The sequence below is a fragment of the Panthera uncia genome, chromosome D1 (genome assembly GCF_023721935.1).
Source record: "Panthera uncia isolate 11264 chromosome D1, Puncia_PCG_1.0, whole genome shotgun sequence".
Lineage (NCBI taxonomy): Eukaryota > Metazoa > Chordata > Mammalia > Carnivora > Felidae > Panthera > Panthera uncia.
The window spans coordinates 11,959,534-11,984,440 of NC_064808.1; the positions used below are offsets into that span (position 1 = coordinate 11,959,534).

General features: G+C 59.0%; 1 protein-coding gene across 2 annotated transcripts; it reads left to right on the forward strand.

Annotated features, from left to right (window-relative positions):
* The first annotated feature begins 160 nt into the window (after positions 1-160).
* On the forward strand, positions 161-24,584 carry TNKS1BP1 (tankyrase 1 binding protein 1). 2 transcript variants are annotated; one of them, XM_049646758.1, is made up of 12 exons: positions 161-264; positions 3,262-3,370; positions 4,417-5,050; positions 6,441-6,510; positions 10,430-11,833; positions 13,805-15,888; positions 21,378-21,744; positions 22,002-22,152; positions 22,264-22,400; positions 23,149-23,306; positions 23,551-23,623; positions 24,133-24,584. In XM_049646758.1, the coding sequence occupies exons 2-11, from the start codon at positions 3,277-3,279 to the stop codon at positions 23,609-23,611; spliced, it is 5,160 nt and encodes a 1,719-aa protein (XP_049502715.1). In that variant the 5' UTR covers positions 161-264; positions 3,262-3,276; the 3' UTR covers positions 23,612-23,623; positions 24,133-24,584. The 2 variants fall into 2 exon arrangements, with proteins under 2 accessions (XP_049502715.1, XP_049502723.1); XM_049646766.1 differs by lacking the exon at positions 161-264 and adding an exon at positions 2,762-2,936.
* Positions 24,585-24,907: the final 323 nt, after the last annotated feature.

Here is a 24,907-nt window from a genome sequence, read left to right on the forward strand (position 1 = left end):
GTACCGGGGCTGCGCCTATTTGCATACGGCCCGGTGCTTACGGCCCGGTGCTTTCTGCCCGGGCTTCCCACTCCCGGTTTCCACCGGCTCATGGATATTCATGAGGCGCTCTGGGGGCGTGGGCCTGGGCGGAGCTAGGGGCGGGGCCCCGCCGGGGCTCGCTCTGGCTTGGTCCCGCGGTGACGGCGGCAGCGGCGGCGGCGGCGGGGACTGGCGTCGGGGCGCCGAGCCCGAGCCGAGCGGAGCCGGATCCCGGGGGAGCGCGTGAGTGCGCGGGGGCGGGCAGGAGGGCGAAGGAGGGGGCGGGGTCCGGGATAGGGGCGGGGGAGAGGCATGGAAGGAGTGGGCGCTTTCCTGCCGGGACCTCGGGTTTGAGGTAAAGGGGGGGGGTCATCAGGAAAGTTTGCAGGGGCCGGGGGTGCAGGGGAAGCGGGGGTCACTGGGGAGCTGGCGCGTGTGCGCGGGGGCGGAGGGTGCACGGTCTGGAGCTCGTGCTGCCCGAGCTAGAAGAAAGGGGGGAGGGGGCGAGGGCTTGAGGCGGGGCCGGGGGCGGGCGGAGCTGCTGGAGGGACCCCCGCCTCTCCCTCCCCGGGCCTGTGCTCGCCCCCTCTCCCGGCTCCCTCGGCACGCCCCCAGCCACCCCATTCCGCCCCCACCCGGTCCGCGTCCCCAGTCCCTCGTCTGTTCGCCGGCTGCTTCATATCCAGCGCACAGGTCCTCCGCTTCTGCCGCCGCCGCCCCCTCCTTCTCCTCCTCCTCCTCCTCCACCCGCTTCTCCTCCTCTTCGGCTGCAGGCGTCCCCTCTGTGTCCAGAGCTCCCCACTGGGCCCCTCCAGACGGCCCCTCGCCCCGGGCTGTTCCGTCTTCTCGTTGGCCCTCCCTCCTCCAGCAGTTTACGTGCTGTCCCTGTCGACCTCTCTGTCCCGGATCCGGCCGGAGATCCCAGGGTCTTTAGAGGCGACCCCGCTTGCGCCGGTGGCTGTCTGGGCCCTTGTCATCCGGCTGGAGCTGCCCAGCCTCTCTCTCTAGCCCCTCTGGCGGCCTTTGCTCCTGGGGGTCAGCTAGTATCCCCTGACTGCTGGGGGCGGGAGTGCTCAGTGCCGCTGTGATTCTTCAGCTTTTGGCTATGGCCTTGGTCACCTGGGTTTCCTGGCCGGGGCCTCTGAGCTTCTCTGGCCCTCGCATTTGGGGAAGCCGAAGGCCCCACTTCATTGCTGCAGCCCCTCATACTGTAGAGGTGCCCATCAGGGCCCCAGGTAAAAGGGTTTTACATTTCTTGGTCAGTTTGCCCCTATTTCTAACCACCCACACCATGTCCCTTGTAATAGTGTTCAAGGACAAGGAAACAATCTTGTGTTTTTTTAATTTTTTTTTTCCTTGCCGTGTGCCCCTCCCCCATGCACATTGGGACTGGCTCTGCACGGTTCTCATCCACCCCTGGTGTGCAACCCTCCCTTGTAGTTGGCTGACCGAGGATGGATGGTACTGGGTTTCTCTTTATGCTCTTCGTGTTCTCTCCTGTCTTAGAAACAAGCCGGGGCAGGGTCACATGTGAGGGGTGGGTGAATTGTGCAAAGGCTGGGCCACAGAGGTCCCTTCTTGGCATCTGGCGCTGCCTTCCCAGGCCAGCTGGAGTGGGTGCTGAGGAAGGCAGTGCCCCTTGCAGGTGGGAGAGTGTTGGGTGGTCCTCAGGGCTGTGTGCATACCAGGTGATAGGAAACCTCTTCCTTCCTTTGGAATGAGGCAGGCAGGGGGCTCTGGAGCCCGGTGGTGGTGGCGGTGGGTTCTTGTGGGTGGGATGGTGCTCCAGGAGTCAGAATGGGAACTGAGGAGGTAGTGGAGTGTCTGAGGAGCAGGTGACCAGACTGGGGCCCTTGGGAGTGAAAGAATGGTCTGGAATGCTGGCAGCTTGTGCCCTGGGGAAAGGAGGAGGTAGTTACCAAGGATCTTCCCTCCTTGGTGATACCCAATGGAATCATGCTGATAGTGGCCGACCTTTATTGGATACTTTTTCCGGGTTAGGCATTGTGCTAAGTTTGCATGTACCTTCTCACCTGGGCTTCCCACCTGTCTCGTTAACTCCTGTTTTTACAGAGGGAAACAGGCTTAGAGAAGGAAGCAGTGTGCCCCAGGTCACACAGCTGGAGAGTGGTAGACCCATCCAGCGTCTGAATCCTGGTATATCAGACCCCCAAGCTCCTGCTACCGGCTTAGAGGAAGGGCATCATTTGGTCCCTGCCATAAGGGCTGTGTCTCTTGGTTTAAAAATTCTTCTTCTGTCCCCCTCAATACCCCTCAGGCCAACCCTGGGCTGGTGAGTGATGCCCAATATCCCCTTTTCATCTGCCTTGGTTATCCCGCCCTGACTGCCCAGAGGGGAACCCCAGGGAGTTTCTCCCCCAAGCCACCCCACCCCCCGGATGTTCTCAAGTCCTGTCCCATTCTCCCAGCCCAGGCCTGGGCCGGCTCCTCCTTCCTCTTGGCGAGGCTCTGGAAATCCAGTGGGAGGCCATTGCTATGGCAACAGGACTAGGCCCTGGCTTTACCTCATCAAATTCCAAGCTGAAGCCAAAGCGATTGAGAAATTAAAGAAAAAAAAATGTATTCCAGATGTTTACTTTTTATTCCTTATTTTTCCGTGTTTGGATGAGACAGCTCCGAGGCAGGCAGGCGGGCGTGGGGCAGGGATGTGGAAGGAGGAGGGGAAAGAGGGGGGAGAGGGAACCACTCCCAGCTGCAGGAGGGGGGGGGGGCAGGGTGAGCGGGAAGGGGGGAGGCAGGCGGTGGGGCGGAGCCCCAGGTTGGGGAGGAGCGGGTTTTTCCCGTCTCCCATGAGGTGATTCACGGAGAGACCTCAGACTTCGCGGCCCTCTTGCTCCGGCCCTGAGTGGATACCTCAGGCAGGGCTGCCGGACCCAAGGGGTGCCTTGGCAACGGTAAGTGGGGTGTCTTGGAGAGCTTGCCAGAGGGAGCAGTGGGCGGGTCCCTGAAGCTCCAGGACTCCGGGGTTAGGAGACCGGAGTTGAGAGAGCCGTCTGGGACGAGTGGAGGATACGGCTGCGGGGGACCTCCCTTGACCTCCCCCAGCCCCCTCTGAAGTTCCCGCTTCCGGTCCCACACTCTGCCCCTGCTGGAAGGACGCTTCCCTCAGCCAAGCCTGCTGCCAGCTCGCAGCCCCTGTGCCTTCTCAGTCTCTTGCTCTCATTTCCTGGGTCTCCGGCCACCCCGCTCACACCCCTCGGCTCCCCAATTCTCACGCAGGTTCTGCCGCATGTGATGAAAGTGTCGGCTCTCCGGGAAGGCGCAGCCATGGCTTCCCCACCGCCCCGGGAAATGCAGGAGGAGCCGGTGTCTGCTGGCTCGGAGCCAGGTACCCATGGGTGCTGGGCGGAGGAGGGTGGCCCGGAGGAGGGTGGGGGCGCAGCAGCGGAACCCCTGCTCTGTCTTGGAGGGGGCGGGGGAGCGAGAGTGGGAGGCACACTGAGGCTACGCAGGATGAGTTTGCGAGGTCGTTCGCTCCCGTCGAGCCCTTTCAGACCAGGTTTGAGAACCTAGGTCCCCAGCACATGAGAGCAGACTGCCCTTCGAGGTGTGGTGCGGATTAAACCATGTGTTCGGCAGAGGAGGAAACTGAGGCCTAGAGGAGAAATGGTGTGCACCTAGGGGGGTTTGAACCCAGACCTCCTGGCTCTGTGTCTAGACTCCTTTCTTGGGCTGGGTCCAATGAGTGGGTGATACAGGATTCTATTAGCAGGGCCATGGCCATGAGTAATTCCAAGTCTTTTATTTGGCAGTGGAATGCCTTATGTAGAAGGTAGGTTTCTGGTCTTGTTTTTTTCCTGTAGCAGGTTTACTTCTGTTTGGCTTAGGTCAATAGTAAGTTTCATTCCTGATCACACACCGGATGACAGTGGGAAGGTGGCCTGGGCGTGTACTCTGGGAGGGGGGTGGAGTAGGGAGCCAGAGTGGAGAAGCTGAGCTAGGTTTACTATGGGTGGTGGAGCAGTACAGTGTCATGTAAGAGGAAGGGACAGGACTGGGGACATGGTGGCCTGACTGCTTGATGTGGGCAGGCAGGCATCCATTTATTGGCTCTTTTGTTCATTCATTAGTGTGTTCGTTTGATAAGAACATGTGCTAGGGTGCAAAGGGGGCTATAAGGAGAAATTACATGCCAGCTGGGCCCTTAAGTAGCTTTAGTTTGTAAGGGAGATTGAGTAATGTTTTTGAAATTTGGAGATGGGTGAAGGTGCTTCTGAGATGTGTATGGATGATCAAGGAAGGCTTCATGGAAGAGGTGACATTTACCCTGTACCTAGAAAGATGTGAACTTTCGGAGTTTGTACAGGGTGGGAGATGAAGTTCTGCTTCCTGGATCTTCTGACAGACCCCCAACCAATCCTTTCCTTTCGGTAGGTGACCCTCGGGCCAAACCCCCCATCAAGCCCAAACCTCGGGCCCTGCCTGCCAAGCCAGCCCTGCCTGCCAAGCCCAGCCTGCTGGTGCCTGTTGGGCCTCGGCCCCCCCGGGGCCCCCTGGCTGAGCTGCCTTCTGCCCGGAAGATGAACATGCTCGCAGGACCCCAGCCCTATGGTGGCAGCAAGCGTCCCCTTCCCTTTGCACCAAGGCCTACGCCTGAGACCTCTACTGGAGGAGAAGCCACTCGAGAGACTGGGAAAGAGGAGGCCGGGAAAGAAGAGATGCCACCTTTGACACCCCCAGCTCGATGTGCTGCCCCAGGAGGCGTGCGGAAGGCCCCTGCCCCCTTCCGTCCGGCCTCAGAGCGCTTTGCAGCCACCACAGTGGAAGAGATCCTGGCCAAGATGGAGCAGCCTCGGAAGGAGGTCCCTGCCAGCCCTGATCGCCTCTGGGGCTCCCGCCTCACCTTTAACCATGATGGCAGCTCAAGATATGGCCCCAGGACGTATGGTGTGGCCACCGGTCCCAGGGATGAGGACAGCGGGACCCTCTCCAGGGGATGCTCCCAGGAGGTGCCAGCAAAGCCTCCCAGCGAGTGCCAGGAAGAGCAGAGCAAGACCCTTGAGGAGAGGTGAGCGGAGGGAGGCATCCTGGAGGACAAGGGGGTGGCTTTATCTGGGACTGTGACCTTCACGGTCAGGTTAGTTTGGGGTCAGTGTGCTATGAGTGCAGGCGGACCCTGGTCTAAGTCACAAAACACTCCCCTGGTAGATGGTGTCAGTGCTGTGTTCTTTTACAGAGCTGATGTATGTTAACGGTGGAATTCAATGCACTGTATGGAAGTTTATTTTTGGGTCTTTTTATCCGGAGAGTTGAATTTGCCTCATGTGATTCACCGCTATTTGATGGAGAGAATATTAGACCTGTTTTAGAGATGCAGAAACTGAGGTTCTAAACGACTTCCCGTGGTTCCTCAGCAAATAAGGGACAGAGCTAGGATTTGAATTCAGGTCTATTTGATTCCAAAGCTTGTTCTCTTTAGTGCTAGCTCCTACTGAGGTTGGGACAGCGTGCAGGTGCTGGTGTGTGTTGGGGGGGGGGGGCAGAGGGCGAGGATAGGATCAGCAGGGTGCAGTCTGCCCACAAGGAGGAGTCTGATAGAACAGCTATGACACGAGCACGCCTCGATGCCAGGCCGGCCAGCGTCCGTGCACAGAGGTCACGGCCAGGTTGGAGACTGTGGGACGTGCTACAGTTGTCTGGGGTTGGTGCCAGTGTCAAGGAGGGCTGGCCAGGAGGTGCCCCTGGGAGTGGTGGGCACAGGCTCCCCTCCCCTTCCTACTGCTGTGAAGGGTAGGGCTCCTGTGGTCTGGGCTGAGTCCCAAGCTGAAGGCCCCTGCCCTACCCTGCCCCCCAGCCTGGCCCCATTCTCACCTGAACTTGCCTGGAGGGCAGGGGCCCTAGTTCATCCTTCTTCGTCCCAGGCGTCCAGGAGGTCACACGCTGCCCAGGCCCGTCTGCTCTCAGACTTCCTCCCCTTCCTTGCTCTAAGCAGAACTCAAGAGGAGCAACTTCAACTTTGGAAAATCACTCTTCCCCCTCTTCCTCCCCCTGCAATCCTTCAAGAAGCATTGGCAGGGCAGCCGGGACCAGCTGCACTCTTCCTGGCTGGAGGAGAACGTTAACCCCTTATGGGCTAGAGGAAGGAGAAGTTAGCTTTTTGGGAACCACTGAGGGGCCTGGGCATGCAGGGTGCTTCTCCTAGAGGAGTGGGTGGGGGGCATTTAACCCTTGATGTGCAGGTAGGGAATGGGCACTGTCTCCCGGGGCACTTTCTCTCTGGAAACGAGAGACACTTTCTCTGTCCTCAGTGATTCCAGGTGGGGCTCAGTAGTAGATGCCTGGGGGGTTTGACTTTGGGGGCTATTGAAGTCACTTCGGCAGACTCTCCATCCAGTCTCCCCCTGGTCATCAGTGGCAGACTGCTCTATTCTCTGCCTCCATTTCTTGTTCCCTTACAGGAATGCCCCTTTGGACCTGGCCTTCAACGGGGACCTGGCTCAGCCAGCCAGCTTGGACCCACCTGCCGATGTGAGTTAGCCTCCTGTTATGAATCAGAATCGTAGTATTTTAGAGCTGGAGGGGTCATCTCTGAGATCCTTTGTGTGACCTCCTTGTGGTGTAGATGGGGAAACTGAGGCCTGTGGAGGAGGTGGTGTGCCCCACCCAGGTCTGGCCCCGAGACTCTGATTTCTTGACTCCCAGGCCACTGTTTTCAGTCCTCGAGGTGGTTAAGTGTGGTTCAAGCTGTGAAACTACTCGTTACAAGCAGTAATTATAGTATTTATAACAACCAGCCCTGATCAGGTATCTGCGGCGTGTTAGGCACGTCCCAGGAGCGGTGACTAACTTAGTCCTTATGAGAACTCTGGCTGCTGGGCCCTCCTGGTCCCGTGTGAGGTGTGGGGACGCCACGGCTCACGAAGGTTTGGCACCCAGGGGCTGACGCAGGATCTGAAGTGCCTGATTCCAGTGTTCTCCCTGGTTGGGCTGTCTTCTCGGGGTTCAGATGAGGACAGTGGGACCCTCTCTAGGGGATGGTCCCAGGAGGGGCCAGCAATGTCTCCCAACGAGTGCCAGGAAGAGCAGAGCAAGACCCCTGAGGAGAGGTGAGCGGCTGGAGGCAGCCTAGAGGACAAGGGGGTCAGAAGCGGGTGTTCCCTGTTTCCTCCTCACTGCTCCCCACAGCGTGCTCAGAGGATGGTCAGCCTGCTCTCCCAAGTAACTGATACCCCTTCTAGCTCATAGGGCCCTTCTGGCCAAGGGTTGTCCTGTCTCCCCCTCGATGGAGACCCGACCACATTCCCTCGTCCATCCGACAGATACTTACTGAGCACTTACCGTGAGTCGAGTGCCAGGGACACAGCAGAGAACAAAGAGCACGGCCTCCTGCTCCCAGGGAGCTCACCCAGTGCAGGGAGGCAGACACAAGCACAGGCATCCCTTGAACCCGCAGGCTGCAGTGTGTCACAAGTGCGGGAGTCCCATCGAGGCAGGGAGCTCTGGGCCCAAGGCAATGAGAGAGGCCTTGCTGCGAAGGTGAGGGAGTGAGCTGCATGGGCGTTTGGGGAACAGCGTTTTGGGCAGAAAGAACTAAGTACAGGAGACTTAGTACCTTCCTGGTAAGGAAGCCAGGATGCCTGGATTGCAGTGAGAGAGGAGGAGTTGCCTGCCAGCGAGGTCTGACAGCTGGTGGGTCGGGTGCAGGGTTGGATGGTGTGGAGCCTCACAGGCCACTGGAAACACTTGGCCTTGAGTGAGGGGAAGAAGCCACTGAGGGGTTTGGAGGAGACCAACGACCTGGTGTTGGCCTGGTCGCGAAGCGTCATCTTGGTTGCAAGGAGCCAAGAGCGGCAGCGGGGACCAGTGGGGGCATAAGCCTGGTGGCTGGACCCTGGAGGTCGACTCTGGATAGGGTTTAAAGGTGAGGCGGGCAGGGTTTGCAGGTGGCTTGATAGGAGAGCGAGCCAGTGCAGAGTCACAGATGACGGCAGGGCCTTTGGCCTGTGCAGTGGAAGGGTGGCGAGGTTACCGTTCATTCAGGTGGGCACCTGGAAGGGTAAAGCAGGATCGGGGGGATATGAGGAGTTTGTTTCTAGATTTGCTGAGTTTGAGATGCCTCTTCGATACCCCAGTGGAAATATTGAGGGGACAGCTGGACAGTTGTCAGCGTACAACGTGGCAGTTAAGAAGGGCAGGTCAACAGGGGGGTTAAGGTCACCAGAGGAGCCGGGGAGGCACAGGAGGGCAGGGGGCCCAGGCCCCATGTGTAGCAGGGGAGACCAGGAGGAGACTGGGGAGGTTGGGGTGCTAGAGGCCACACAGAGCTAGCAGCCACCTTTGGGGCTTGAGGAGGGCATGACCCACGGTCAGATGCTGCTATCAAGTCAAGGCAGGTGAGCCCTGGGAATGGGATTCAGCTACAGGGAGGTCATTGGTGACCTTGACGGTAGCATTAGCTGGCCGGGTGAAGGGAGAAGCCTGTCTGGAGGGGGTTCAGGAGAGAGCGAGACAAGAGGAACTCCATGGATAGAGAGTGAATGTAGGCAACGCATTCAAGAAACCTGGTGGTAAGCTTTAGAGAGAGGTGAGGTCAAGAGTGTTTTTTTTTTTTTTTTTTTTAAGACAGAAGACATAAGAGCAGTTTGTGTGCTGGTGGAAATGAGCCAGTAGAGAAGGAAAAATCAATGATGCAGGGGAGAGAGAGAGAGCTCTGAGCCAGGACCGCTCACAAGCATAGGAGGGGAGCATGGTGCTTGGGCTCACACGCAGGCAGTAGGGTGTGAGGGCTGGTGGCTGATGAGGGCGGCAGGTGGTGTTGGGGTTTGAGAACACCAGACGCAGAAGCATCCCCTGGGAATGTGGGCACGCGAGGGGAAGCATTAGGGGACGGCCGGGGGCTCGGGGCTCGTTTGAGGTCCTGGAGGTTTGAGAGCTGATCAGGCGGTAGGGAGATCGGGCATCTGGCTTGTTTCCTGTCCTGCAGCCACGTCCAGCCCCAGGTACAGCTGCGGGGAGGTGGAGAGCTGGGTGGAAACGTTGCATGGAGGTTGGTGGGGGAATTGTGGAAAGAAGCGACTTAAACACCACCGAGAAGTGAGGGCAGGAGGGGAACAGGGACCATGAGAAGGAGGAGGGTTAGTAGGCTCTGCTTCCTGGAGGCAGAGGCGTTTGAAGGATCAGCGAGGTGGAAAGAGGTAGCGGGACCCATAGGAGGTGGGAGCGGGGAGCAGACACTTGGAGTGGAGATTATAGAGGGGCTGCAGTTACCAGTGAGGACAAGGAGTAGAGTATGACCTGGGAGAGGTGGCTCACAAAGTGACCATGCAAGAAGGGGTCAAGGAACGGAGAACCAGGATGCTGGAGGGCTCTGTAGGTGCTCAGACAGGAGGGGTGGTGGGTGGTGTAGTTTAGGGCGTGCGGTTGAACACTGGAGTTGTACGGAGAGGAGGGAGGATGGGGGCAAAGGAAAGGGACTTGAGAAGCAAGTGGGACCTTCTCTCTCCCAGACCCAGTGGGCGATGATGCGGGAGAAACCGCCCCGTTGGAGGGGGTGGCAGGGGAAGCGTGACCCCTGGGGAGGGCACAGGTCAAAAGGAGCAAGGCTTCCTTCATTGTCTGGGGACAGGCCAAGTGTTGCAGTGGAATGCCAGGATGCCAGGCGCTCTGCCCCTTCCTCCTCTCCCAGACCCCTATCCCATAGCATCTATTTTTTCCGTGAGTCCTATCCCGAGAGGCCCTGTGCACAGATCTTATTTATTTGAGATGGATGTTGTTGCCGTTAGCCCCAGTGTACAGATGGGAAAGCGGAGGCTCGGAGATACCACCTCACCACCATATGGGAGGGCATACGGCTCATAGGAGGCAGTGCCGATGACTCCAAGCCATGTGCTTTCATGTCCCTTGGTGCCTTTTGCCTGGATCCCGAGGCAGGACCTGCCTGCTTCCTTGGGTAGCGCTGGGACGTGTGGATACACAGAACGGGGTGGGGAGCGCCACAGCGCCCCCTGTAGCTGCTCCTGTGGGTGGTCTGGCTCCACCCTGGGCTTACAGACCTGTTCCGAGGCAACACCCCGCCTGCCCAGGTGGCAGATTCCCCATTTTCCTTCTCTGTTTGTCAAGCCGGGGTTCTTGACCGATGCACCACAGATTCTTACATCCTTAGGTGAGCTCTGGGAGTTGGCGGGGAGGGAAGATCTGAACCACTGGAGATGCTATGAGTGAGGCTGTGTGCATTTTCTGGGGAGAGGGCCTGGGGGTGGGGTCTGCAGACCCTAAGAAGCATAAGATGCCCCAAAATAATTCTCGGGGCTTCCCTTAGCTGCCCTGAGAGGCCCGCCTTCTGAGTTCCTGTTTCCTCCTCTGGTCTGTGGAGTTGAGAGTGTGAGGAAGCAGCCGACCTGGGGTCTCTGTGGGAGGGGAGTAATGGCTCTTGACCTTTCTCTTGCAGGTCTCCAAGCCCTGGGGCCCCTCGAGTCCAGGCTCCGCCTCAGAGAATGGAGGCTCCGCCAGCCCAAGCCTCCCCACTGAAGTCTCAGGCCTAGCCCCAGAGTCTCCCCGACTTCACTCACCTGCTGAGGGGTCTCCCAGACATCACTCACTTGATGAGAGCTCTCCCCGCCACTCTCAGCTTCCAGAAGCCCAGAGTCCTGCAGTTTCTGGGCCCTCTCCCTGCCCCCCTGTGACCCCAGCAGCCGCAACTGTAGCCCTGCCCGATGAGGGTCAGAGCACTGACTGCGCCCCGAGCTTAGGGCTCCCTGCTGTGGAAGCCGCAGAGGCCCCTGCAGCTGGCAGCCCGGCCCTTGAGAAGGTCTCAGGGCACCACAGCCTGGGGCAGCCCCCGGCTACCTCTGCCCAGCCCCTGACTGAGGGGGGTGAGTTGCCGGATCTTCCTCGGACGTTTCCATCTGGGGATGTGGCGGCCAAGGGTGACATAGATCTCCGTCCCATCAGCCTGGCTCAGCGCCGATTTTCTGAGGGTGTGCTCCGGCCGCCTGGCCAAGACCAGGAGAAGCTGGGGGGCTCGCTGGCTGCCCTGCCCCAAACCCAGGGGAGCCAGTCTGCCTTGGATCGTCCCTTCGGGAGTGGGACAGAGTCCAACTGGAGCTTGTCACAGTCCTTTGAATGGACCTTCCCCACTCGGCCTTCGGGTCTTGGGGTGTGGCGGCTAGACTCCCCACCTCCCTCCCCCATCACTGAAGCCACCGAGGCTGCCGAGGCTGCTGAGGCTGGTGACTGGGCTGCATCCAGCAGAGAGAAAGGAGTGTCCCAGCAGGGGCGAGAGACCCAGTCGGCTCCAGAGGGGCCAGGAATTCCTGGTTCCTGGGTGCAGGTGGATGATCCAGGCATCTCCCCAGCCCCGAAGGGTGATGGCGAGAGTCAACCTCAGTCCCCAGTTGTTCCCCTCAAGCCCTTACCGACACCAGGGGGCCCACCTGGAGTGGCCTTGCTGCAGGCAGAGGAGAGATATGAGGAGCGGGAGCCCGTGGCTGGACAGGAGTCCCTGCTCCCTCTGGCCACCAGGGAGGCTGCTCTGCCCATCCTGGAGCCGGTCCTGGGGCAGCAGCAGCCAGCACCCCCCGACCAGCCCTGCGTCCTCTTTGCTGGCATCCCTGACCCCCAGCAGGCGTTGCCTGCTGAGGAGGAGGCCATGACCTTGGCCCAGGCTGAGGCCACCCAACCCAGGACAGAAGCTCAAGATCCCTGTAGTGCGTCCCCCGAGCCCGCAGGCCCTGAAAGCAGCTCCCGCTGGCTGGATGACCTCCTGGCCTCGCCACCACCTAGTGCCGGCAGTGCAAGGCGGGGAGCCGGGTCTGAGCTGAAGGATACGCAGGCCCCAAGTGCCTGCTCCGAGGTGAGGACAGGGCCGCAGGGAGGGTGGGGGCCTCAGGGGATGGAAGCAAGGGCTTCGGTGTCCAGAGCCCGGGATGCCGCCGTGAGCAAGGCACCTGTGGATGTGCTCCTCATGGCTGGGCAGTCTGGCAGAGCTGACAGAGCAGAGGGTATGGGATTGATGCTTCGGCTTTAGAGTGAGTTCGTATCCAAGTCGAGCTTCCGCCGGCTGAGTCGTCTTGCTAACCCTAACCTCTAAGCTGCAGAAACCTTTCGCCATAAGAACATTTGCCTCTTAGGGTGGTACCGCAGGGAATATGAAGTGTGCTGAGCACAATGCTTGACATATACTGAGCGTTCAAAGTGCCTCCTTACAAACGGTATCGAGGAAGGCAACGCAGTGCAGCTGTTTAGAGCTTGGGCTCCGGAACCAGACTGCCTGCGTTCTCTGTGGTTGGCCCAGATGTGACCTTGAACAAGTTACTTTTCTGTGCCTTGGATTCTGCCTCTGTAAAATGGGGGTAACAATGATGAACTCTCCCTCACGGTGTGATGGCAAAGATTAAATAAGTTGTAATACCTGTAAAGTACTAAGAATAGCACCTGGCTCATCGAGAGTGTTTACTGAGTGTTGGCTTTATGACCGTTGTTACCCTTGAGCTCAAGACTTGCCTTGCAGATAGGAAGCTCGGGGCCCAGAGAGGGCAGAGCCTTGTGCAGGGTTGCCCAGCAAGTTGGTGGCTGGGCCTTGATCAGAGCGCCAGCTCCCTGGCCAGTGCCCTTTCTCCTACCGGGCTGCCTCTGAATTTAAGGGCTGGGGTCCAGGTGGCTTTTGAAATGTAGTTTTCAAGGCCAGCCTGGGCTGGTAGGGGCGGGGCTAGAAGGAAGGAGGAGCCGGGAGGCCTCTGGGGGCAGGGGCTGGAGGGGTAGAGAAGGAGGAGCAGGAAGGAGTTAAGACCGGGCTAGCTCCTGGTAGGTGTGTCTGTCCAGCGCTGGGTGACTCAACTGGCTTCTGGGCGGGGCTGCCAGAGCTGCAGCTGCCGTGGAGGGAGCCGGGCCAGGGCAAGCGGGAGCCAGAGTCGTTGGACAGGTCCAGGCGAGGGGAGCGGCCCAGTCCCGTCCCTGCACTCAGCTCAGCCGCACCCAGCAGCCCGGGGCGGGCTGGGGGCAGGGGCCATGGCCCGGCTCGGGGACCAGGAGCCCAGCATGTCTGTCTTGGAGAGGCTTTTAGCCAACGCGGCGCTGCGGGACGAGGCGGGCCGGCTCCGCAGCCCTGAGCCCAGGGCTGACCCGCCTGAAGGAGTGAGTCAGGGAGTATGGGGTTGAGGGGGGGGTGGTGCAGGGGGCCCTGGACCGGCTTTTTCCGCCTGTGGCAGCTCCTGTCCCTCCTGTCTCCTCCAGGGACAAGGCGAGGGCTGTGAGGTCTTCCTGGGAGGAGCCAGGCAGAAGGGCGCTTTCCTTAGGGAAGAAGGGCCTGGGAACTTACAGGGGCGAGTAGGGGCAGGGGCAGGGTCAGACTCTCCACCTGGAAAGCAGGTTGTGGAGGGGCTTTGAGTCTTGACCACCCTTCATGGAAACGTCACTCCTTCCACACCCCTGTGAAGACCACTCTGCTGGCAGCCTTTCTCTTGGCGCTTGGCCAAGTGTTACCCAAGGGCCTGTAAACATGACCATGGGATCATTGATTGAGTGTCCATATTGAGTGCCCCTTGCATGCCAGCCACTGTGCTGAGATTTGGCTTAAAATGATCTTGCTTAATTCTCCCAAACCACCCCAGGCAGTAGGAATTCTTCCCATTTAAGGGTGAGGACCCTGGGGCCCAGAGTGGTTAAGTGATTTGGTCAAGGTCACACAGCTGGGATCTAAACCCAGGGTTTCTCTTGCTAACATGGGGCTCTCTGGACTAGGCAATGCTGATTCTCATTCTGGACTCCCACCCTGATTGACTCTAAGCATTGTTTCTTTGTGTCTCTCTCTTTTTCTGATTCCTAGGGACTCCTTGGCTGGGCCCAGAAAGATCTGCAGAGTGAATTTGGAATTACAGCAGACCCCTCTCCCAGCAGTTTTAGTCCTTCCCACTGGTCTCAAGACACTTCTCAGGACTATGGCCTTGGTGGTACAAGCCCTAGAGGGGACACAGGCCTTGGAGAGGGGGACTGGACCAGCAAGCGTGGGCAAGGAGCTGGGGAAGCGAGTTCCAGGGATTGGGCCAGCAGGTGTGGCATCGGCCAGGAGGAGATCGAGGCTTCCAGCCCGGATGGGAGTGGAGTGTCTGCCCCAGGGGGGCCCGGGGCCCAGGACTGGGTGATTGGAAAGCCAGCCCAGCTTGGCACTCAGCAGAGCCAGGAGGCAGATGTTCAGGACTGGGAGTTCAGGAAGAGGGATTCCCAGGGCACCTACTCCAGCCGGGATGCAGAACTCCAAGACCAGGAGTTTGGGAAGAGAGATTCGCTGGGTACTTACTGCGGTCGGGATGTAAGCCTTCAAGACTGGGAATTTGGGAAGAGAGATTCACTGGGTGCTTATGCCAGCCGGGATATAGACGAGCAGAACCAGAAATTGGGGAAGAAGGACCACCTGGCAGATGGGCAGGACGAGGAGTTTGGGAAGAGAGATTCTGCAGAGCAGCCAGATCAGGATTTCGGGAAGAGCGCCTGGATGAGGGACTATAGTGGCCGCGGCAGCTCCACAGCCCCTGGCCCCCAGGATAGAGGCTTCGGAATGAGAGCCCTGAGCGCTGGCTTCAGCCCTGAGGAAGCCCAACAGCAGGATGAGGAGTTTGAAAAGAAGGTTCCGAGTGGCAGAGACGGCCCGGGCCAGACCAGCAGGGATGCAAGCCCGCCCGAAGAGAGAGAATCAGGGGGCTTGTTCAGCCCCAGCACCCCTCAGTCCCAGGACGGGCCACTGGGACAGAGAGACCAGGGCAGCTGGCACGGTGGCGGGGCTGGCCAGGATGCTGGAGGGCTGCAGGGGGCGCAGCAGGCAGGGGGCCAGAGCCCGAGCGATGCTGGCCGGAGTGACAGGGAGGTGGGCCTGCGAGGCTGGGCGGGCGACTTCAGCCTTGGTGTCGTACCCCAGCCGGAGGCTACCTTCAGCCCGGGGCAGCGAGACTGGCGAGGCGACTTCTGCGTGGAGGCTGCCGAGAGGGGCCGTCAGTTTGGCATCATCGGTGACGATCGGGCGGGAGGTGTTGGCCTGAGCCCTTCTGGCCAGATGGCAGGTGGCCCCTTTGTGCCTCCAGAGAAGACCCCGACCGGGCCTGTGGACTGGACCGACCAGCTGGGCCTCAGGAACTTGGAGGTGTCCGGCTGTGTGGTTTCTGGGGGCGCAAGTGAGGCCAGGGAGGAAGCCGTGGGACACATGGGCTGGTCAGATGAGCTGGGCCTGAGAGACGTGGACCTGGCCAGCCGTTTGGAGGCTGGGGGATCCGAGGAGCCCAGGGGCATTGGGGTTGGGGAGAAGGACTGGACTTCCGATGTCAGCCTGAGGAGCAGGGATCTGGCTGGTGTCGGGGATGTAGGGGGCCCCAGCCAGGCCAGAGAGAGTGGCGTGGGGCAGACTGACTGGTCAGGTGTGGAGGCCGGAGAGTTCCTTAAATCTAGGGAGCGTGGGGTGGGACAGGCAGACTGGACCCCAGACCTTGGGCTGAGGAGCATGGCCCCGGGGGCAGGCTGCAGCCCCAGAGAGCTTGGGGCGGGCCAGGTAGACTGGGGCAGCAGTCTGGGCCTGAAGAATTTGGAGGTGCCATGTGACCTAGAGTCTGGAGGTTCTCAGGACTCACGGGGGTGCGGAGTGGGCCGGATGGACTGGACCCAGGACTTGGGACTCCGGAACGCAGAGCTCTCAGGGGCCCCAAGCGAAGCCAGGGAGCACGGGGTAGGAGAGGTCAGCCAGTGCCTAGAGCTGGGGCTGAGGGACAATGGTGTCTCGTCCCCGGGCCTGGAGGCCAGAGAGCTGGGACCTGGCGGGACCAGTGGGCCAGAGACCCAGGGTGAAGACCATTCCCTCCTTTCCCTGGAGAACTGCCCTGAAGAACCCGGGATGGAGATGGGAGAAACCCCTGGCTTTGGAACCAGGTAAGGGAGCCCCATCCCTGTGTGGGAGGGAAGGTGCAGCCGCTGTATGAAACCCTGCAAGTTTTTTTGAGGAGGGAAGAAACCGCTTTCCCCTGAGGACATTTAGGGTTTGGAAAATGGAGATGGTCTGGACTGTGAAGTTTTAAATTTTTTAAGAATTGAAATGTGACACACCCACAGGTGAGTTCTCTCTCTCTCTCTTTTTTTTTTTTTTTTGATGATGATTATGATGTCTGAGGTGGTGTTCATTTGCTGCCCATGCTTTAGGCTTCCTCGGTGCTTCGTATCGCGACTATCCTGGAAGACAGGGGGTGTGTCTTGTCTTCTGGTGCCCAGGTTGTGCACAGCACCTATTCCCCAGGCCTCTTGGCCCAAAGCCGTGGGTTTTCCCAGGCCGGGGGATATGGATGCTTTTATGGGTGTCGGAAGGAGGATTCTGCGTGTCCCCGTGGCCTGGGCTACTGCAGGGCAGGACTGGAGTGCACAGTGGCGCTTGTTTCTTGCAGAGATTAGGGGCATCTTGCCTGCCCTGTCTTAAGGCCCAGAAGAGCAGACAATTTAAGAACCTGAAGGTCATAGGGACCTGGTTCCTGACCCCATGATCTTGGCCTCCATGCATGGAGTTCCTGAAAGGGAGCTTTCCAGAGGAACAGACTGGTAGTTGTTGACGAGCCAGCTGCAATCTGTCTCAGGGATTTTTACGTTCTGAAACCAGTGGAGGTGATTTCACCCCTAGAAAGGGTACTAAAAAGCCATCGCGTCTATTTCCTTAACATTTCTGTTTATTGAGATTTGGTTTTATTCTCTTGACCGAGTAGAAAGTTCTACATTTCGGAAGAAGCTGGATCTTCTCACTGGGCAGTCGGGTGGGGGCTGTGTTGTAAGTGGAAGGGGCTGGTGGTAGTGGAGGGGACAGGGAAGGGTCCAGAGGGAATCATGGGGTGTGGACAGGTTTAGTTGCGGCTAAGGAGAAGGGAGAGAGAGAGAGAGAAAGGTGGGCAGAGCATGGGTTGGTGATGAAGGCTGCAGGAAGGGGTGGGTGTACAGGGTGGGGAGTGCGGAGGCCCCTGGGATCCAGGATGAGTTCCTGGACGTCTCTGAGCCTGGCTTTCGAAGGTTAGCTTCGGGAAACCTTACCATTCCTACGCCCTGTGGTTGCTCCTGGTTTCTTTTCCCGAGACTCCACTCTACAGGGCTTAGTATCAACTGCACATCTTACCTCGTTGACCTTCACAGCTGCCCTAAGACGTGGAAAGGGATTTTTATCATCTCCAACTGGGTGTGACCTGCTTACGGCCGCACAGCAGGGCTTCCTTCTGATTTGCACATTGTAAATGCTGTCAGGTGTGGTTATGTTCAAGACTCTCAGATTACCAAGGAGCAGGACCCACAGCCCTCCACCTTTCCCCTCCGGTTGGGTGGCTGTTGAGAAGGGGACAGCGGGAATATCTGGGTTGGGGAAGAGGAAGGTAGGAGCCGAGGAGGAAGGGAGTCCTTAACACTCAGGTAGCCTAGCCTCTATCACACCTTTAAGACGCTCTGGTTTTCTGTCTGTGTTGTACGTTTGAGGAATGCTGTGCACTCTGTGGCCCTGTCGGAGACCTCGAGTGTTTGTGTATGGGCATGTGGTAGCACATGAAAGCACAGCCACAAGGAAACCTGTTCGCCTTTCTCTAGTGCAAGGTTTCCCAAGCTTATTTGACTAATATCCAAAGAACTTGTGTTCCGGGCATCTGACTTAGGGAAATTCTCCACCCTGGAAAATTGCTCTTGGAAGGCAATTTTGGAGGTTCCCCTTGGAAGTCCTTGAGGACAGTTCCGAGTAGTCTGGGTTTGGCACCATGTGCCAGGCTTGGGTACTGATTCTGCCACCACCTCTGTGACCTTGGACATGTTCCTTCTCTTCCTCAGGGCCTCCCATTTCTTGTCTGTACGTTGGGAGTGCTTTTCTCCGCAGACTCTCAGGGTTAAGAGTTGAAGACACATGTAAAGTGATAGAAACCTGCCTGACACGTGGGTGAACACTGAAAAAAAAAAAATGCTTGCTACTTGTAATTGTATCTGATGTGCAAATTTGGATTGTAAATTTGAGCTGTCCATAAAGTGAGGCCCTTGGGGACATTTTTGTCATCATCTCTGTGGGGGGAAAAGGTACCCCTGATGGCAGGTGGTCCTGTCCAGCACAGCTGTGACAAGACCAGCATGGGGGTGAGAGGTCATGGGGAGCTCCCAGGCCTCTCCTCTGTGTGTAGGGCCACCATTTCCTGGTGGGAGTGGCTCTCTTAGGTCCCCCAAGAGCTCATGCACTGTCCTCTCCTCTCTGTGGCCTCCTGGTCATCTGCTGTCCCTCCCTGGGGCCCCAAGTGGTACAGAGACCTCTTTGTCATTTTGGGGTCTTCATAGAATCTGAGATGATCCTGAGAGATCATTGAGGCCAGCCCCCTCACTTCATGGGTGGGGAAACTGAGGCCCAGGGAGGCAGCATGACACGTACAAGGTTCACAGCTGGTGATTATGGCCCCCTTGTATTCCCTCAGGCCCCAGCCTTGTCGTCCTCTCTGGGCACTTTTCCTGTCTCTCGCGGGTCCAAGCCAGCTTCTGCCCATTTAGACACATCATTCTAGCTCCAGGCTTAAGCCTCCCTCATTTTGGGCCTTAGAGCCTTGAATACTGGGAAGCTGATTTTTTTTTTTAATTTTTATTTATTTTTATTATTTTTTAAATAAATTTCCTAATGTTTTATTTATTTTGGAGAGAGAGACAGAGCAAGAGGGGGAGGGACAGAGAGAGAGAGGGAGACACAGAATCCAAAACGGGCTTTACGCTCTGAGCCGGGGCTGGAACCCGTGAACCAAGAGATCATGACCTGAGCCGAAGTCAGAGGCTTAACTGACCTCGCTCCCCACGCGCTCCCTGGAAAGCTGATTTTGTGCACATCTACCACATGCCATCCCCTGGGTTTGCACCTGGAGCAGCAGTCAGGAGACCCTAAGTCCAGATGGGGTGAGGGTTATAGATGGTGCAAAATGAGATAAGTCCTCAGGCCAGGAGCCTGTGTTGAGAAGGATGATTATCGTAAAAATTCGTCAAAATTGAGCACACGTTTCCAACGTACTGCCTGCAGACCCAGTGAAGTATAGCTACGTTTTGTTTTTTTAAGTTTATTTATTTTGAGAGATGGGGGGTGGGGGTGGGGTGGAAAGAGAGTAGGAGCAGGGGAGGGGCAGAGGGAGAGGGAGAGAGAGAATCCCAAGCAGGCTCTGTGCTATCAGGGCAGAGCCCTACTCAGGGCTCGAATTCGCAAACTGAGAGATCATGACTTGAGCCAGGATCGAGAGTCGGATGCTTAATGGACTGAGTCCCCGCCAGGTGTCCCTGTGTAGCCGCTTTTAATCTCCCCATTTTGCAGATGAAGACGCCGAGGCTCAGAGTGGACAGGTAACCGCGGGCGTAGTGGGGGATGAGCCCGGATCTGTGCCAGTGTAAGCGCTCAGCACAGGCTCCTGACCGTTCTCTCCTGATTCCCTGCCAGGGAGGAGCTGAGGTTATAGGTGTTCCGGGTGCTCAGAGGCAGGAAAGCTTCTCCTGAGATGGGGGTTTACACAGGGATGAGGCATACCACATTCCCCAGTGCTCTTCCCACCCTCCCCTCCTCGTGGCCACCCCCAGAACCCACTGAGCTCATCCCCTGCCCTCTGCCCACGGGACTTAGGGCCAGATCTTGCTCTGGATGTGGATCTTTCCATCCACCCATCCGCTGTTTCACATCCCCTTCACTCAGGGCCTGCCCTCAGCCTTGTCTCGGCCTCACCCCAGGGAGAGGCTCTGGGCAGGGCCTCCTCAGGCTGGGTGGGGTGCCGCCGCTGCCCCCTCCCTTCCAGCCTCCCTGATTCGGAGCTGCAGGGTGAGCTGGCTTTGGCCCCCGTCCAGGGCTGCTCCGTTCTGCCACCACCCCCGCCTCCTCCCTCCTGCCCAGACCGCTTTAATTTCCATCTGTCAGCAGCTTGTGGAAAGACAGACTGACACACGTTCTCTCTCCTGCCCTCCCCTCTTCCGGCTCATTTCTGACTCACCTGCCCCACTCCCCTCCCCTTGGGGAACTCTCCGAGGCCTGGCTTCCAGGCACTGCCCCTGCCAGCCTTTCCCACGCCCGCCCCCCGCCCTGTGTGTGTGTGGTGTCAGTGTGTGTGTGTGTGTGTGTGTGTGTGTGTGTATGTTGGGGAGTGGCTTGGCTGTGCTTATGGGGGCTGGGCCCTAGATGTACCTTGAGGGAGGGGCGTTGTGTGCGTGGGGTGTGTCCATATTTTAGGGGGTGGCGGCTGGCCCACACACCAGCTCCTCGAGTCGGTGAGCGTGTGTGATGTGCCCGTGTGTTGGTGCTGCTGTGTTTTGAAGGAGTGGCAGGCAGAAGATGCACAGGCCGAGTTGAGAGGCAAGGTGGCCCAGCCTCTTCATCACTGGGCAAACATCTGCCTTGTCCTGCTCCTCCTGGCCAGCCCCGGGCCCACAAGGGGCCCTTCTTGTCCTCTAGTTGGTCACTGGGGGGCTCACAGGGCTGAGGAAAGGTAGAGGCGTGGGGGAGGGGAGCGAGCCAGCTTCAGAAGAGGAACTGCAGGGAGACCCAGTGGAGAGGCAGTGGGGGAGCTCTCCGGGCAGAGGAACGGCTTGTCCACGCACACACACAGCGGTCCAGGAAGGCCCGGCGTGTTCTGGGAGTCCCTGGCTGTTCCTTGAGACTGGGGCACAGGAAGGGAGGAAGTGGGGGCTGAGGGCTGAAGATGTTGCACAGCCAGACCAGCCAGTGCCTGGCTCATCCCAGGGAGAGTTGGCTGTCCAGGCAGGCACCCCCAGGAGGGGCACGTTGACAGCATGAACAGTAGCTGCGGCAGCAGTAACGACGGCTGGCTTTGTTTGATGGGTGCACGCTGCCACCCAAGTGCCAGGTGCTGCACTTTGTGCTGTGGTTCCCATTTCACGCCCCAGCGACTACAGAGGTAGAGGACCCCGAGACTTTTGTAGGTGGAGGGACTCATCTGAAGCCTCAGTGGGGCACCTGGGTGGCTCATTCGGGCTTCGGGTCGTGAACTTCGGCTTGTGTTCCTGGGTTCGGGCCCTGCGTCGGGCTCTGTGCTGACGGCTCAGAGCCTGGAGCCTGCTTCGGATCCTGTGTCTCCCTCTCTCTCTGCCCCTCCCCTGCACGTGCGCTGTTTCTTTCCGACTCTCAAAAAATAAAATGGTGGAAAGAAAGAAAGAAAGCCTTAGTAAGTGGCAGACCCGGGATTTGACCCTGCCAGGCTGCCCAGCTTGTCCCCTCTGTGCTGTGCTGTACAAGGCTCTGACCGTGTCCTTCTGGGAGGAGGCTGGGAAAGCATGGAAAGGAGGGAGAAAGAGAGGTGCGGGTAGGGGGCACAGATACTGTGAAGTGAGCTTTGGGGGAGAGAGGTGTGACCTCATGGGTGACCTTGGCCTCTGGTCTGTCTCTTTTGCAGTCCTGGCAGGTGCCCGGCCCGCTCCCCACCCTCTGGCTCCCAGGGCCTGCTGGAGGGGATGCTGACTGCCAGCAGCTCCAGGGCGGCAGCCCGTAGGGAGTCGGCAGCCTCAGGCCCCAGGGACCCGTTGGAGGAGGAAGGAGCCACAGCAGGTGCCGTCCAAGGGGAGTCCCTGGAGCCTGGTGGGGACCCTCTGCCTTCCTGGAGGCCGCAGCCTGACGGTGAAGCCAGCCAGACAGAAGAGGTGGACGGCACCTGGAGCCCTTCAGGGGTCGGGCAGGGCGAGCAGGGCCTGACGCGGCCCCCTCGGCGGCACCCCCCAGGCCCTCCTCCCCGTTCTCCCAGTCAGGACTTCTCCTTCATTGAGGTCAGTGTAGGCTGAGCCCAGGGCAGTGGTTGGGCTGTTGGGGGGCAGGTGGGTGACGCAGCCGGAGCCTCGTCCCTGGAGCCTGAGCCGAGCAGAGCCCTGAGTGCTGTCAGCCTGGGAGGCAGGAAGGGGGCAGCAAGTGAATCAAGTGAACAGGGGCTCTAGGCCGCTGGGGGGAGCAGCTCATAGGCAGCTGTTGCTGAGGTGTCTTGGGGATGGGACAGCGGTGCCAGTGGTGTTGCCCTTGTCCCGAGCAGGACACCGAGGTCCTGGACAGCGCCATGTACCGGAGCCGTGCCAACCTGGGGCGCAAGCGTGGGCACCGGGCCCCGGCCATCCGGCCTGGGGGCACCCTGGGCCTGTCAGAGGCGGCAGACTCGGAGGCACGCCTGTTCCAGGACTCCACGGGTAGGTCCCTGTCTTGTTTCCTGATGCCCGTGTCGCTGTCCAGGAGCCGTGCGAGGGAGGGGTGTTGTGGGCTTGCTGTCTGTGCTGAGTCCCCCCTCTGGGCCCTCGTAGAGCCACGAGCTTCTCGGGTGCCGTCTTCAGACGAGGAGGTGGCAGAGGAGCCACAGAACCGCCGGACACGCATGTCCTTGGGCACCAAGGGGCTGAAAGTCAACCTCTTTCCTGGCCTGAGTCCGTCAGCCCTGAAGGTACCATCTGATCATTCAGCCGGCACGTCCAGCCCAGCTAGCCACCTTGCGTCCAGCCTGTCTTCTGTCCGTCGTTCATCCATCCGTCCATCCCTCCCCTGGCCCCTTCTTCCCGTTCCTCCTGCCATCCTGCTCTCCCTGCTGGCCCCTGTGCTGCGGGCTGAGTGTGGTGGAAGGAAGCACAGGGCATTCGTGTTCCAGAACTTCCCGGGGTGTGGGAGACACAAGCCTTGGCTCTGATTAGCTCTGGTGAAGGGAGAGGGAGAGGGAGACGTGTGACTGGGGAGGCACAGATAAGGGGCTGGGCCTGTTCAGAGACAGAGGAGTTACTTCATGCGGCCACACTGTGTGGGATGAGAGGGTATGTTGGGGAAGGCCTCACATAAGTGTTTGAGCTTTGAGGCATGTATAGGAGCTGGTTGTGGAGGGTGGGGTGATGGGGAGGTATTCTAGGCAGAGGGAACAGAATGAGCAAAGGCACAGGGGTGAGAAATCACCACTGGCTTTGTCCAGCCCGGTGAGTCTGAATCGAGTGTAGCAGTATCTTCTCGAGGACCTACTTGGCGCAAGGCACGGCTCCCTTCTTGGAAACTTGTCTTTAAACGATTTCCCATCGATCTGGGTGAAAGCACTGCAGAGGGGTCCATGCCCGTTTCTGGGGACTGCGTCCGCTTGGGAGCAGGCCTTGTCCTCCGTGAATCCCCCTGCTTGTTCCTCTGATGTCTCTGCATTCGGGCTCAACTCATAGGCCAAGCTGCGCCCCCGGAACCGCTCAGCTGAAGAGGGGGAGCCTGTGGAGAGCAAGCCGAGCCAGAAGGAGTCCGCAGTGCAGCGATCCAAGTCCTGCAAGGTCCCAGGGCTGGGGAAGCCCCTTGCGTTACCTCCCAAGCCAGAGAAATCCTCAGGGTAGGTGACCTCGACTGGCCTCACTGGGTTGGCCTGAAAAGGGAAACCCTGCTTTATGGAAGAGGAAAGCTGAGGCTCTAGAAGGGGTCGATAAGCCCTAAATTCACTGTTAAGTTGGCACGAGAGTTCCGGTTCCTCGGCGAGGCCTCAGCCTGCCTCTTCCAGAGGATTGCTCTCCCTACCACTCCTCCCTCTGCTCACCTTTCCTGAGGTTTGCCTGTGACCTTTGCCCTGTACCATCTAGGTCCGAAGGATCATCGCCCAACTGGTTACAAGCCCTGAAGCTGAAGAAGAAGAAGGTCTGAGAAGTCATCGAGGTGAGGGCGGGTTCCTAGGCTTGGGGCCTGTCTGGGACCTGGGGGTGAGTAGGGCTTGCCCTGGATGGCTCAGGAGGCCCTGTACCTTGTTCTAGGGCTTTCTCTGTGAGGCTGGCAGCAGGCAGCTGGAGCCAAGCTCCAGGACCTGGTGGGCCTCTTGGCTTCCCCTAGATCTTGCCCACAGAGCAGGGTGTTGTCTGGCCTGGGAGGGACTGGGAGGAGGGCGCCCATCCTGCCTTCCTCCCTGGGCCCAAGGACAGTCTTTCCTCCTCCCAGCGGCTGGCCCGAGTGGGGTCAGCCAGCCCTTCTGGTCTGGGACCCTTCTGGTCTGGGACTCCTGGGGGCACTCACCAGGCTCAAAGTCCCCAGCTGGGACCCTCCTCACAACTGGGCCTATTAGCTGGGAGAGCCAGGATGGATGTGGGGAGAGGAAGCCAGGGCTGAAGAGGCCCCTCTGCCCGCCCCTTGCGTCCCTCCCGCTCTGACCTCTCCCCCCTCCCCCTTTGCAGGTCCTTCCCATCTGGCAGTCTCAGGCAGTGCCCATTCCTGTGGGGTCCCCGGCGAGGAGATGACTGGAGCCCCACCATGCCCCAGGCTGCAGCCTCTGTCCCCCTCCACCTCTGAGGAGCGTCTGGGGAGGCACATTTATGCACTTTGTATCCCCTTCCTGACACCGCCCCCCCCCTCCCCAACTGACCAGATTCAGGCATTAGTGGTTGAAGGTTTTGGTCCCCCCTTCCCGCCTTGCTCTCGTCACACCTCCCTCTCTGCTTCCTCCTCCAGCCTCCCTTGGGTTTTCTTTTGATACCAATTTATAGCATTTTTTATAAAAGCCTTTGATTTTTGTAATGGGCGGAGCCCTGCCCCAGCCCCACCCCAGGTCTCCCTCCGTCCTGCCAGGTGCCCCACAGAGACCAATAACATTTTGCCACTTGAAACAATAAAGTTTTTTGGGAATTGGTGCTGCCCAGCTTGTGGTGTGTGGTTATGGTGCCCTGTCCCCCATCCAAGGCCATAGTTGGGAAGTTCTGGTCCCGGCCCTGTACCGGGAGCTCACCATGATACTGGTGCTTGCTTCCCTTGGCTCGTAGGCTCAGTGTCCCTGAGGAGGGCGGGTTGCTTTCAAGTAGGCTGACTGCTGATTCAGGCAACCCCCAAATCTCAGTAACTCAACCCTCAAAGGGTTCTTTTCCATTCATGGCACAGCCTGGGGTGGGCTGGTGGTCGGGGGGCCACCATAGTCATTTAGAGCCCAGGCTGCTTCGCTGTTGTGGCTCAGCTATC